Source organism: Aythya marila (assembly GCF_965140915.1).
Source record: "Aythya marila genome assembly, chromosome: 1".
In the NCBI taxonomy this organism is placed as follows: domain Eukaryota; kingdom Metazoa; phylum Chordata; class Aves; order Anseriformes; family Anatidae; genus Aythya; species Aythya marila.
Window position 1 is genome coordinate 83,402,141 of NC_139042.1, and position 15,070 is coordinate 83,417,210.

The following is a 15,070-nucleotide window of genomic DNA, read 5'->3' on the forward strand; positions in this document are numbered from 1 at the left end:
TTCTACTGTAAAGCTTCGTTTGAAAAGATTATTTCTTGTAGATTTATTTTCTACAAGGTAGAAATTATCTACATTAATTATCAATTATCTACAGGTAGCTTGTCTTTCAAACTTGGGCTTCTTCTGACTATTCTACCTGATCAGATAGTGTTGGAAGGAAGTGTTTTGTAAAACATCTTGTAGTCCAGCAAACTGCCTGTGCTGTGCAAAAGTGGTGTTTTGTCTTAACCCGGTTAGTTTAATGTAACTGAATAAACTGTTAGTTTCACATACGTTAACTGATTTGACCTCTGAAACATGTTGAAGGGAGTCATTTGGACTGGCAAAAAAAAACTTTGAAGTGCAAGGTGCTAGAAGTCTGAGTGTACAAAAAAGAAGTGACTATAATAAGGGCGGATTGGTTCCTCTAAATGAGGAAAATGAGGAATTGGAGTACTTGAAAGGGGCTGATACTTGCTAAAGTTGAGATCTGTACACAGGGCAAAGAGTACAGATTATAATATTAGTGAGAACAAACTGAAAAAGACCATTTGAGAAGGCTGTAGAGCCTTCTGAAAATATTAAAAAGCTTCTAATATTAAAAGCTTTTAAGAACACATTGGATATCTTTTTAGTGATGTTTTAGGCATAGTTATTCTGTACTGGATCAATTAGTTGAACCCTTTGACCATTTCTAACTGTTACATCGGAGGATTCTGAATTTACGGTGTATTTGCTGATGGGACAAGAGTTTCTGTTTGTGACTATCTTAGCAGTAAGAGTTCCTACTGTTTGACTTAGAACATCTGGTAACTGAGTTCTACTCAAGAACTTCAGTTTCCCTTTGAGATGACAGAAGCTGTCCTGGACATGTAAGTGGGCCTGGCAAGCATAACAGGTCCCGTTAAGCCTATAATATCCCAGACGTGAAGATGGATGCAATGTAGTTATGAAGCTGCTTATTCCATTTTAGATGTTCTGCAGTTAGGTAACTGAATGTCAGTGTTTCTCAGACTTCAGAGGTTCAAGGTAGTTTACTAAATATATATTTATTTATGGAGTGTGTAAAAGGTTGGTCAGCAGTTTTCTTGGAGATCTGTTTTTGGGGTTTGTTCACAGTTACCAGGTGTAATTTGTGATTGTCATAGTGGTAATGGGCATTTCTGACCTTGATATGTAATGATGTGAAATATTCGGTGAGATATTCTATATCAGTATGATATACCAAATATGATAAACCAAATATTTACTCCATCAGTGTAATTTTTGTTACAGTAATCACAAGATGTCAAAGATCTTAGGATGTGTATTTAAATACATATAGTAAGGAACACCAGGAATTCTTTTGCAGCCTTCTGAGATAAAGTCCAACTATACTTATTGTCCAAAAGGCAGGAAGAGTGTTCTTTTATACTGAGTTTGGCCTTTGAAGAGATGCAAAACCTACATTATCCAATTGAAGACCAATTTATTCTTATTGATGATATTGGATAGGCTGCTTGAGATTAGGCAGATTTACTTTCCTACTCTTTTGCATGTCATCTCTTCCTAACTTTCTGAAAGCCATGCCATCTGACTGGATATGGAGCTGTAATTAGCAATTATTTTAAAAATTTAATAATCCAATGGATAAATCTAACCATTTCTCAACTTCTCTACCAGTGTCCCATGTTGCTGCTCTATAGCCCTGTCCCCTTTTTATGTCTATATGGCAGGAGGAGAAATGTTGGGAACTCTTTTCAGTAATGGTTCTATAACACTTTGGTTTTGTAACTATATAACAATGAATTCAGAATTTGACCCATTATCTGGGACCTGCTGGGGTGGACTTAAGGTTCTGGTGCTGCTTATCAAGGTAACAGCAGCACGAGAGAAGAGAAAGAGCTGAAGTGCTCTTTTAGACACATCTGATAACCATAGACGTGCCCTTATAAGAGGATCTGATCACAGTTCCATACTTGTCCTTGAATACCATGCAGCAAATGAAATACTCTGGTGTCACCACCACCAGGATTGTGCAGAGGGGCAGATGTCCCATAGTCCAGGTAGGTCTCAGATTGCCAGTGCCAGTCGCTTGATGGCTTGACAGTTGTTGTGGGTCTGAACCTTCAGAATGCAGCTCTAGCTTGCACATGATGAGTCCTTTCTGAAGTTTGGGTTAGATGTTTTTTATAGTAGTGCTATTTCTACAGCAGGCAAATTGTTTTGGTTTTTCATTTTTTTTAGTTGAAATTAAATACATGTGGCTCAGTCTTGAGAAATGAACTTGCTGCAGTTTGCAAATGTATCAGATATTTTAAAATGACCCAGGGCTACTCATTATACAAGTTTTTGTCATTTCAGGAGTGGTCACTGAATCTTACAGGCTCCTCTTGGATGGAACAGAGCAATGCTGTCTGCTTCAGTCAATAGCTGGCGAGAGGCAGTCTTGCAGACCAGGATTTACTTTCTTTAAATATTTCATGGCTTTTTGGTTTTCTGATACTCCTTAGCAAATGCGTGGATATCTCTCTTAACCCTTCTTTACACAGCATCTATCAGAGTCAAGCTGGGCTCAGTGTCTCCAGGTTCATATGTCCTCAGGAGCAATTTCTAGCACAAGTAATTGCAGACTGATTCAGAGTTTGGACCTCTTGCAATAGTGAGTTTTTTTTGTGGCAACCACCGGGCAGCATGGCTTTTGAAGGGTGAGATGTATGATGTTGGAGGTGGTACTTCAATTAATGCTTTCTAAAATGGTGAAATGACAGTATTAGTTGAATGTAAAACTGCCCTCTGACTTTGTGTCACCTCTCTGCTCACCTGGGGAGCCTGCTTGGGTGTTCTCAGAGCTCAGGGCCCCTTTTTCATATCAACGTACAGGATTGTAGATGTTATCCATGTGTTGGCATAGCTGTCTGCTCAGCCATACAGTGAAATGAGTTGGGAAACTGATCTAGTGGAAAAATAGCCCTCTTTCAGCCCCATCAATCCCTAAACTGTTGTGCCCCGAGGCCCACAAGGAGAGCAGTGCCAACGTAATACAGCGGGTGAGCAGGTATGAGTAGGTGCAGACTAAACCAATGCTAACGCTGAGTAGTGGCTTCCCAGAGTAGCCCAGCTTGCCTGTGCCCTTAGCGTATAAATTTGAGGACAGATGCATAGCCATGAATTTTTTTGAACATGGGGAAAAATGCATCAAAGGGATTTTTCTGCCACGTATTTCTGTGCTACAGAGGATCAGAAATGCTTCAGTTTCTTCACGTTCTATTGGTTAGTGGACTGGATGAAGACTTGCTACAATGTTGTCAGACCTTTTGGGAATTTTTGATAATAACAGTATCTTTACTCAAGGTGCAGAGGGGTCTGGTAGGAAGTCTTTCCTTAGATCTGTCAAACAATGTGATTGCAGAAGTTTTAAGATAAGGTGTTCACATTTGGTAGAGTGTGTAAGCTGGCAGAAGTGTTTGGAACTTCCCATGGTGGCAGTATGCATCCGGATGATCATGCAAAGGCAGAAGTTGCTTTTCAAAAACAGAAGGTTTTGTAAAAAGTGGTGTTTATCTGTACATTGGGGGAAAAAAAAAAAGAAAAGAACAAACACTCCACATTCCGTACCCATGAGTTTCTTGGATTTTTTTTCTTGCTCACCCTGTGGTGGCAGTGTGTCAGAGAAAGTATTCCAGATTCAATAGTAACTGAAGTAATACACTGTGAATATGTCTATAGATAATGCACAAATATGAAATTTAGTAATTAAAAAATAACTTTTCCTTGTGCAGCACAAAGATTGGAATAGCAATTCTGTTAGCAATTTGAAATAACTATCGGAGTAGATTGGAATAAGCACATGGTGTTTTGTTACTTCAAAATAATGTGAAATGCTACTTCACTTAGTGTTTTTACTGTGAAAATAGTTACGTTCTACTAGGGGAATTTTTCAGAGTGCGAACTTGGTTTGTCTTTATGGTGGTTTTCAACTACCAGGTAGCTAGCACTTTTTTTTTTTAAAAAAAGAACAGTCTGTCAGTCAAAGAATATTGTGTGCATGTATGTATATACACACATATGTCCTATTTAAGAGGATTTTTGACAGTCTACATGCATCAGTTTTTCTTCAACCTTTCAGATAATGCTATCCATAAAATGGACATAGCAAAAATTCCCTTTTGTCTTTATACTGAGTTTTTAAAATTACTTTTCTTGCACTGTCCTGATAAATCAAAACAGAATAATGCCTATTACTGCCATTAGGGACTTAAAAATAACTTGTGTGTTGACATTCATTAATTACCTTCACAGGAATGCATAGGCTTAATTTATTTAATAGCTGTGGTAACAAACATTGTTTTGTTAATACAGAAGCCACTGAAGTTATTTGACTGAAGTAGCTTCATATTAGTAATTGCTCTTCTGTCAGACCAACAGCATTATTCATTGTAGTTGTGCAAATGCAAAACAGAATTTTTCTGAAGATTTATTGCTAAATAAAACTTTCAGAGCTATTCTGCAATCGATTTTTCTCAGTCAATCCCATGACCACTTAAGATTTTTTTTATGTGGCTTCCTATGGTTTCAGTATAGCAAAAGCTTCAAATGCCTTTCAGGTGTGTGCGGGATGGGGAGTGGGTAAGGAATGAGTGGAAGGAAATGTGTTGTGGTTTCTGTGCCACTGCCTTGAAATTAGCATATATACTTTGATATGTTTGGTCACTTGAAAGCCTCTACTTTATGGGAACACTTGAGTGAACTCAGTTATCTTTGAAGATAGGACAAGAGGCTGTCAGATCGTTGTAAGAGCGAAGAATTCCTTTACTGTGTGCATTCACACACCAAGCTTCGGCTATGATTTGCTGGTCTGTAATAGGTAAACAGCCTAGACCTTTGTTTGCCCTTCCAGCACGCTCGGTGCATTTGAGCACTTTAGTAGCAGGATATCTGCGAACAGTGTGCCCTCGTGGAGCACATAAGCATCATGTTGTATATATTGTGGGTAGTGGAGCTACTTAAAAATGAAAAGCACAGCTGTCTGCAAATAGCAGCTAGTAGAGAGTGCTGTCAGTTGTTATCTTTCAGATATGATTGGAAGTGTTGCTTCTCAGCTCTGTTTTAAGCCAGTCTTGTTGCCCTGAAACAGAGAGAAAGCATGAATAAAATAGCTGGGCAGTAGTCTTGTCTGGAAAGCTAATACCAGATCTCAGAGGGTTACAAATCATACAGAATCAAGACTTAAATGATCTGTAAATTCTTTATTAAAATATCTGAAGCAGTCAGCAAGATTGGAAAGCAATAGGGAACAAGTTGGTCTGTACTGTGAAAATTTTCGGGGAGATTCAGGCAGTTAAAACTTCCCCTTTTATATGCAACAAAACAGTGTTGAAAGGCAACTGAATTGTTTGTTAATATATGGTCAAAAAGTGGTGATCAGAACAAGGATGATGAAAGAGTATTAAATATTAATCCTACGTTCCTTTGGAGCTGGCAAGGTACAGTAGAAGAAATAATTTTAAAAGCTTATCACTAGCTAAGCATATGTTTTACCATCAAACGATTGTCTTGGCTAACTGGTTATGAACAGGAAGGAAGCTTGTGCTTTAAATGTGGTGACTAACTGGTAGTCTTCTACTTTTTGTGATCTTAGTCTTCTTTGCTTCCTTAGCTGGTGTATATTTCGCTTTTGGTGCAAATAATACATCTCTTTTCAGTATAAATCTGACATATTTTTTTAAAGTCAACTACATAGCCAAGTCTGTAGATTTGCAGATGCAGGCATAGCCCAACAAGACTCCCAGCTTTGTTTTCTTCTGAAAGCTGTGTTTCACTGTGTTTTTTCTAACAAGATCATGTAAACATTGTAGTACTAACATCCATATCACATTACAAAATAGAGCAGAACTGAGTAGCACTGATTTTTTCCTATGTCTAGGCTTTTAAAAGCTAATAATTATTAATATTTAAAGTATGCACAGTTTTGCGTGTGGAATAAACAGGATGAGCACTTTTAAGATAAGTGTAGAGCTGCCTTGGCAGCAGAAACAAAAATCCCCCAAGCTGATTCAAGAGAAGTATTTGTTAAAAACAAAGGAAGTGGTATCCTAAAACTGCCCAACCTACCACAGAGATATCTGTCAGAGCACCGTTGTATGTGTTCTGCCATCCAGTGGTGTAAAAAGGAAACTGAACAGAAGGCACACAGATGATAATTACCTATCCCGGCACTCAAACTTCAGAATAGATGTCAGGTAAAGAAATGCATTCAAAAATTACACTGCACAGAGTGAATTTTGGGAAGAAATTATGAATTATAATACTTGTCAGGAAATTCTATGGGGGCAGTAGGGTGCTATTTTCTGAGTTACCTCTCCAGTCTGCCAGTTACTGTTAGTTACAGAGAATGAGAGTTACTGTGGTGCATATAAAAAGGGAATCTTGTTCTCAGTTAATAGCAAAGGGATTTAATCTAAAGGGATGTTTCGGGAAGGAATGATTCAAATTGAGACCTTAAATATTTCACAGACCCTTGTGACCTAATGTTTCTCTTTAAATAAGCTTGTTTAGGTATGACTTCTTTATTTACTGGGTGGGATGGCAAATAGATAAAATGGTTATGGTGTGGAGAGTTGAAAACAAAAGTGAGAGATTGAGTTTAATTATACCTTTAACAATCTGTTTTTAATTTTGTTTCCTCTAGCTTTTTAGATGTTTTAATTAAAGTCAGGAACAGACACAATGATGTGGTTCCAACCATGGCTCAAGGGGTGATTGAATACAAGGAAAAATATGGCTTTGATCCATTTGTTAGCAGTAACATCCAGTATTTTCTAGATAGATTCTACACCAACCGCATCTCTTTCCGTATGCTTATTAACCAACACAGTAAGTAATTGCTTATTTCATCTTCAAGAGCTTGTTGCTTGTAAACCTGAAGAAACTGTAGCTTTGTTGTAGTATTTTTAGTACTCATGACTAATTCTTAATATTCTGTGCTAATTATGGTAAAAACATACTGGCAACAGGTTAATATGGTACTGCACAGCTGTCAGAAATGAATCCAAACCACCAGTATGCTTTCTTCCAGAATTGTCAGGCTTTGTTAGCGTGGCTGTCACTTTTTAATCTTGTTGGCAGAGACAGCTTGCATAGTGTTACATGAAGTATTTTTAGACAGTGGAGTAGCCGTATTTTTCTGCTCAGAATTCTCCCAGCATAGGTTGTAGAGTTGGCATTTATTTCATAATCAAATGTGAGGATGCAAGAATACTGTGTGTGTCTTTTTGCTTAATTTTTCAGCAAGTTATCTAGACTTCCTTGCCTTTTTAACTAATACTAGTTGAGTACTTCTAACTAAAGGTTTAAATTATAATCCTTGTCTCCCTCTACTCCCTATTTTCTATTTAAGAATAAATACTTGAATTAGTCATTCTCTGCCATTGAGTTCTATGTCATTGCTTTATGGTGTTACTAATAAACCTTTTCATATTCATATTACAGAATGAAAGGAGTTACTTGCACAGCTCCTAGTAACCGTTCTGTGCAGCCATGCAGAAAGTGATCTATGTAAAGTTAAGATCAATCTTGATCTCTTAGTGTATCTTGTACCTTTTAGCACTAAAGCTTCATTGTCTGCCCAGTATTCTGCTTTTGTGGGCTATTAGAATATGGGTGCACTACAGGTAATGGGGAGCAAAAGTGCAGTAATGCACTAAGGTGTTTTACAAGTTGTGTGTCTTTCCAATAACCTTTTATGAGACTAGCAAATGCCATGCTGTCTGTGTACAAGTAGCTTTCATGTGCCAAAGCATGCAGTGAAATAAATAGAGTTTATTCTTGTAACTGGGCAGACAAATGATGAATAAACAGTTTAAAGGCTCTCTTAGAGTTGTAAGAGTTACAACAGTAATAAAAGCTTCATCGTAATAGAATTTCGAGGCCAAGTGTGAGCATCACATGCATTAGTTCTGAAGTATAAATTTACTTTATTGAACTGAAATACACTGTCCTGTGGTTGAAACTTTTTAAAAAGCTTGTAGATGCTTAATTTAGTAGAAGTTCCCTGTGATAACCAATGTTAGTGATCTATCTGTGATGCTAAAAATTAATCTTGAAGCACTGAGAAAGACAATTGAAAAGTAGAGTTTGGAAACAGGTTATATAGCTTGCACTTTGTTTCATTATTGGCACAGTCTCCTGTGTGGTTCTGCAATGTGCAGTGTGCCAATGTATTAGCTCATCATTACTGGAATAGATAAAGCTTTCGTATTCCGTCTTTTGCTTACCTCATACTGCCTCTGTTTCTTACCTGCTTAAGTGCTAAAGCAGCAGAAAATCACTTCTGAAAAAAAGAAGTGTGAAATCTTTCTGCATCTTTGAGAGCTAAAATCTCAGTGAAGGATCTGGTGAGTGCCAGACCCTGTGCAAAAGACAGAGTGGAGAGCATACAGCCGAGAGTTTTCCTAAACAAGGATTCTGACAATTTGCAAAAATTTTTTAAAAATTTTGTAAAAATGACGTGCTATTCAGTAAGGTCAAGATATTACCAGATTTAAACTTTCTGTGCTGCCTCAAGTGAAACAGACGAGTCACTGCCATTTGTTTTTCCTTTTAGCACTTCTTTTTGGAGGAGACATTAATCCAGCTCACCCCAAACATATTGGAAGTATTGACCCTAATTGTAATGTGGCAGAGGTGGTTAAAGGTAAGGAGACCGGGTTCATATTTTTTGTTGATTAAAAAATTCACAATTTAGAATATACATAAATGTATTATTCAGATTCCTAAGACTGAAGGTGATTTTTATTGATTCAATACACTTAAAACAGTAACCGAAAGAAAAAGAAACACCAAGAAATAGAAGCTCTGCAGTTGCTTACAATAAAGCCATGGCTTATTCAGAATTTCTAATGTCTTTGTAGTTAAGAATGTTGAAACTTCTGATCTGTTAGTAGAACTAGGGAGACAAATAACAGATTAAATGCCTAAATGTTTTATTAAAACATAAGGTGCCTTTTTCCCTAAAAATATTTAGGAACAGGTTCTAAGGTACTACTGTTTTTCCTTAATACCAGTACTAAAGAAATTTGAGAATACATGTACGTGCCATTTTCTGATTTATTTAGTAAGGCGTTTAAGTAAAATGTCCTCAGCTATATATGGATATTCCAATTATTAACCTTGTGTATCTTACCACATCACAGCCTATTCTCTCTTGTACAGAAGACGTGTATGTGATGGCTGTACCTGAATGATCTGTCATAGTCTCATGTGGTGTTTTGTTTGCTGGTTGTTATGCTTATAAGCTTTCTGAATGTTAGTAAATATGCATGAGGCGATGCTGTCCCCTTCAAGAACTGGCTTATTGAAGGTTCACACTCTGGGTGTATTTACAAATACAGCTTTTGCTGTAGGAGTTGATTCTTCCTTCTCCCCTTCGTTGCTATTTATGCAGTTACAAAAGAGGAAGAATGTGGTTTTCGCCTTCGCTTTTTGTCAGCTTTCAGCTGAAAGGGAAAACTTTGTTAGAATTTGGCTTGCACAATAGCTTGCTTTGTAATGTAGATGCTTTTTACTGTTAGCAGGGCTTCTTGGCTTCTAGCTCTTTGGCTCCAAGGTGGCTTTTTTCAGCAGCTCTATTTTCTGTTGATTGATCTTACTACTCTTTGACCTTGACATTGTATGTTACAGGCTTATTTATTTAAATGTTCCTTCTAATAGCAATCTTCGGATCTGTTTTGATCATGAAATTCATAGCTGCTGTCTGCTGTGAACAGAGGAGTGTGCAGCATCAGAAAGTGCTCAGTCCAGTTTTCAAGCTAGTGGCTGAAATCATCATCTGTATCTAGTGAAATATCCTTTAACAAAATGAGGACATCATAAACAGTATCCAGTGTTGTTTCAAATAAACCAAATGTTCTTAAAGGCAGAGCCTGCCCATAGTCAGTGTAAGTGAGGCCATCTTCAAGGTGATGGAGTGGTTAATTTACATTCTGTATCCTGTGCTAGCTCCAACATGTTCTGGTGCATAGGTGGTATTTGAAGCAATTTGTTAGAGTTAAGGTGTTGGCACCCTATGTGGCAGCTACAAACTCTGTAAGATCTTTGAACATGAAAGAAATGATTTAAACAACCACTTCTTACTTCAAGCAGCTTCACCGAGTGTTGCGCCTCTAACTGCCTGAGGTAGGTCTCGGTATCCCACTGACTGTCCTACAGTAAGATTTGTTTGAGCTGAGAGCAATTCCCAGCTTTTTACTTGAGCTGGGTTTTCAGATGTACTGATAGATCCTTCAATCCTGTTGCTGCTTACCTCCAGCCATGACATGAGGTGTGCCTTGAACCTTTTGGCACAGTTTCTTTTAACTAAAAGTCCTAGGCTTCTGCCAAAGGCAGAGAAGAAGGGTAAATTTGAGACTGCACTCTGACACTGTTTTTTCCCTCATGAGTGGATACTTCACTGGATCGTGAAGTGATAGTGCCTTGCCCTTCATCGCAAGGGTGGCTGCTTAGTGAAAATGGGCGAGTCTTATATTTGTTCAGCTTAGGGAGGCTAGGTAGAATTTTTTCAGAATCTTAATTCTCTTAAGTTTTGTATAGTGGCTGTGTCTGCTCTACATCTGTATATTGAGGTCTCTTTCATTTATTACCACCCTATTATTGGTATGCTTTTCAGAGGCCTCGGTGTTTTTCTCTACAACAAGGAATCTGACTTCTACCACTTTGATCCACATCCGATATCCACTTTTGATGTGGAAAGTCTTTGAAACATGCTAATATATCTTTTCTCCACGTAGACAACCATATGGTTGTAACAGCTGCATGCCTGTCTTCAACTTTTGATGACTGAGTCAAGACTGTGGCAGTGCTCCTCATGCCCCTATTAGCTAAAGCACAACAGGATTATTCCCAGGGCCATCAGAAGTTCTGAGATATTACAATTTTGTGTAGGTGTAGATATTCCCGCATTTTTTCCCTAAGTTATGCACATCCCAGGCTGAGGTTTCCTGCAGAGCTTGGATATTAAATAGGATTTTAGTCTTTTTTACTAGGGCACGTTTTATTGTGCCAATGACAGGGCTCTTTTAGAGGAGGTCTTTGAAGTTGGCTATCTTGATACAGATGATTCCTGTTGGACAGATGACTTTGAAACGTTCTGGGGACTTGATCAAGAACATTCCCAGCATCGATTAGCTCCATTTTACTAAAGCTCAAGCAGCATCTGTGTCACCTGTGTTTGATACGTCCAGCCTCGCAGATGTCAGAATAACTGGTATAAATTCTTTCTAGTTAACAGGGTACAAATATAGATTACATCTGTAGGCAGCACATCTTGAAGTAGAACAATTAAAGGTAAACAAGCAGTCCTTTCTGGGGGCTAGTGATTTTGCTTTCATTGTGCTTGTTGCATTGCTGTGAGTCTTGGCAGTGACTTATTTTTTGTAGCATCACTTCGAGCAGGAGGAAGAAGGTAATTTCTAGGGCTGGATCAAATGGATCTGCTACAGTATCTCAGCAAATTTCTCTTTGTCTACAGGATTGCACCGTCTGTTCAGGTGCTTGTTCCTAGCCAACCCTAATTATGAGGGGAAAAAAATCATTACTTTAAACTATTTTCATTAAGGTAACTTAAACAGTGTAGTTGCATGTAGTTGAGTTTGTAGTTCCTTCTTAGGCTAACATGTGTTGCTTATTTCTGAGGTGTTTTTGCAAAGGAGATACCAGTAAATATTTAGAAAAACTAAAAATTTTTCAAACAAAAGATAACTTCAACTTTCTTGCTGTATTTTGTCAGTACGTAAAGGTTGATATGGACTATGGGTAAGCTCTCTGTTGTGGTTCGGTAGGAGAGAATCAGTAATCTTAAAGACTTCAGATTCTCCCTGAGATGACATTGAAAAGTCAAGTGTTGTAAACTGTATCGTGGTTGAAAAAAATAAATTGTGGTTGCAATGTCATATTTTCTTTGTTTCATTAGGAGAGAACAAGTATTAAGTTGTGAATAGGACATGATAAATAAATAGGTATTGTGGTCTGCCTAGGTTTAGATCCTTCCTCGTTTTAAGCCCTGAGCAGAGATGGAAAAATAGCTTGCCTCTAGTAATTTCATGTTTTGTTTTGTGTGTTTTTTTTTTTGTTTGTTTTTTGTTTTTTTTTTTCAGAGCTTTAAATAGAATTTGCTCTTTCTTGACAAATTGGCAGTGAATCTATAGATAAAAAGAGATTAGAATGGATACCAGTTTCATGCTGGCAAACAGGTTAAAATTAGCGTTCTGCTTGTAGTCTTCAGATATGGGATAAACTTTGCTAGTCTTTTTTAGCTGGCTTTTCATAAGTTGGTGTTCTGTTCTCTCATTTTGTAGATGCTTATGAAACAGCTAAGATGTTGTGTGAACAATACTATATGGTGGCACCTGATCTGGAAGTTGAAGAATTCAATGGTAATTGTGAAACTCATTTAAGTGATGTAATTAAGAAAAAGCATGTCTAATATCCATGGTTCACAGTTTTGGTAATTAATTGTAGGCTATAATTTGAACTCTGCAGTCCTATATGCAGCTACTTTTCTTGTCCTTATGTGTCCCTGTAGACACCTGGATTTTAGTTCATCACAATGATATTTATACAGAATGCTATCTGCTAAATTCACTAGCACTTTAAGGAAAACAAAGGCATTTGAGAATCCTTGTGGCTGGGAAAGAAACAGGCCTGCCTCCTCATCTTTTAATGGAGCTCAAACTTATTTCATTTTGAAATACCCTCATAAATTCTACTCTCAGTCCCTTTTTTTTTTACTGTTAAAAAAGAAAAAAAAGTCTTGAGTAATCCTCTCACAAAGTTTGGACAGCAGTCCAAACAGAAGATGTTTCCAAACTTCATCAGAAGGCAAGGATTTGTAAAAGTCTCAGAAACAGAAAGTACTCAAAATTTTGAATTTGAAAAAAATAGAACCTTGAATTTGGTGAGGTATAAGAGAATTGGAGTATGGACTCAAACGAAATGAATATTAATAAGGCTGCAAGTTGCCTTACAACTAATTAAGCAGAACGTTATTTGGATTTTCTCCTTTTCCAAAGGGTTTTTACCTGATCTTTTGGAAATTAGAAGACTTTGCATACCCTCCTATCTGTCTGTTAAAGTAGTATCTGGTATTATCATCAGCCCTCTGTGCCAAAACAGGATGAACTTGACTCTGTGCATTCATGTTGATATCCACCTGCAACTTCAGAAGCATGGGTTTAGAGCTTTCTCTTCAATGTGAACTGCTGCTGAGTCTGACAGGCTATGACTGTATAATTTAAGTCAGTAGATAATTGAATGTTCAGGGATGACTGCATCTTGAGCATGAAAACTGTCCTGGAACATATTAAGTGCAGCTATATTAATTCCTGCCAGTCAGCTAGCACCAGTGTCCAGAGCTGTGCCATGCTACACACCTCTGTTGAAGCACTAGCACAGTAAACAAAGCAATAAGTTATCATAATTTTCTTGTTCCAAAACATAATTTTAAATGTATGGTACTCAGACTTTCAAAATGTATTTTCAATGCTTTAATTAAGGGAAAATGTTTATTTTTTAGAATATTTAAACAGTGATTTTTTTTTTCACTTTTAAGACTTGTCCAGCAAATGTTTAAATATAGCATGTGTTTAGAAAAAAAAAAATCCTACACAAGTGGGAAAGCTGTCATAAATACCACGTTTAGTACTGAATAACCCCTTCTTAGTCTAGTTTTATATCTAAAAGTCTGCTGACATTGTCTTTAAAAATCATTAGAATGTATCATTTAGATGATTAGCAGTAACTGATTTTTTTATGGATCATATTTTGCACTTGGAAAACGAAAACATGCATACATACTGCTCTTTTTCTATAGCTTCATGTTAATCCTATAAGTAAAAATGCTTCAAGATACCGTTTGAAAAAAAAAATCTTTTTTTTTTTTCCAGCTAAAGCTCCAAACAAGCCTATTCAAGTAGTCTACGTACCATCTCATTTGTTTCATATGTTATTTGAATTATTCAAGGTAGGTTGTACTTGTTAATATTTGGAAAGGGTTCGTGAACTTGTGTTACTGTTGAAATTGAGATTCTTTTCAGTGACAGTTCTGAAGTGTTATTTCAGTTTTCCTTTCTTATTTTTATCCCAGTGAAGAGTTTGAAGCTTTGATGAATATCAAGTTCACAATCCTCTTATGCCCTTATATAATTAAAAAAAATAAATAAATCTGAGTTTTCCCTCTTCTCCTTTTGGCCTTTTGAAGCTGATTAATTTAAACTAACTCATAATAGTCTTTGCAATGATGATGTATTATCTTACAGTTTCTACAAGCTTGCTTCATTATTGCATGTGCCTTCTGCTTAAGAGCAGTGCATATGTCTGAATAATGTAAATGGCATGCTTTGTCTTGGTTTTGTGTTTTGTGAATCACTGGAACAACAGTGAACACAGAACATGAGGGCTACTGTATCTTTGGAATCAGACAGGTGGTCTCTAGGTGGTGCAATTGAATAGAATTCCAGAAAAAAATTACACTTGGTCAGAGAATTTTTAGGAAAAAATGGTATTTTGGTTTTGATTGCTGGCACTAGTCAAGTATGTTCATTTAGATCTTCCTCTTTTGCTATTTGTAACACCACTTCTTGAGCAGAACAGATGAGAATTAGTATACTGCTTGTTTATGCTTTGGTACAAGTCATGAAACAGTGTGAAACCAGTAAATTCTAGCAATAAGTTATGTTAATGTGTGATGGACTGCCAGTGGAAACTCACAAAAAGCACATATGGTAAAGTTAGAATTAAAGACTTTTTTTCTTTTAACTTCAGAATTCAATGAGAGCTACTGTAGAGTTGCATGAAGGTAAGAGAGAAGGCTATCCATCAATCAAAACCTTAGTCACTCTGGGGAAAGAAGATCTATCTATTAAGGTAAGTGCCTAAAGATTAAGTTCATGTGCAACTTACTAACTGTTAGGCTTAGAATAATGTGACTTGTAATTTGAAAAGTCAAATTAAGTACTGCATGACTTCTAATATTTGTTTCATATTCATTAATATTTCTAAAGTCATTTAGTTAATTTCAATGTGTTTTGCATTTTTTTTCAGAACATGATGTTTAAAA

General features: G+C 36.9%; 1 protein-coding gene across 1 annotated transcript in view; it reads left to right on the forward strand.

Annotated features, from left to right (window-relative positions):
* Positions 1-15,070, forward strand: part of PDK3 (pyruvate dehydrogenase kinase 3) — a 53,253-nt gene that overhangs the window by 31,140 nt on the left and 7,043 nt on the right. Inside the window, exons 4-8 of the mRNA XM_082751799.1 lie at positions 6,650-6,834; positions 8,564-8,653; positions 12,312-12,389; positions 13,899-13,975; positions 14,776-14,877. Of these exons, the coding sequence (XP_082607925.1) occupies positions 6,650-6,834; positions 8,564-8,653; positions 12,312-12,389; positions 13,899-13,975; positions 14,776-14,877 (532 nt within the window). The remainder of the gene's footprint in view (positions 1-6,649; positions 6,835-8,563; positions 8,654-12,311; positions 12,390-13,898; positions 13,976-14,775; positions 14,878-15,070) is intronic.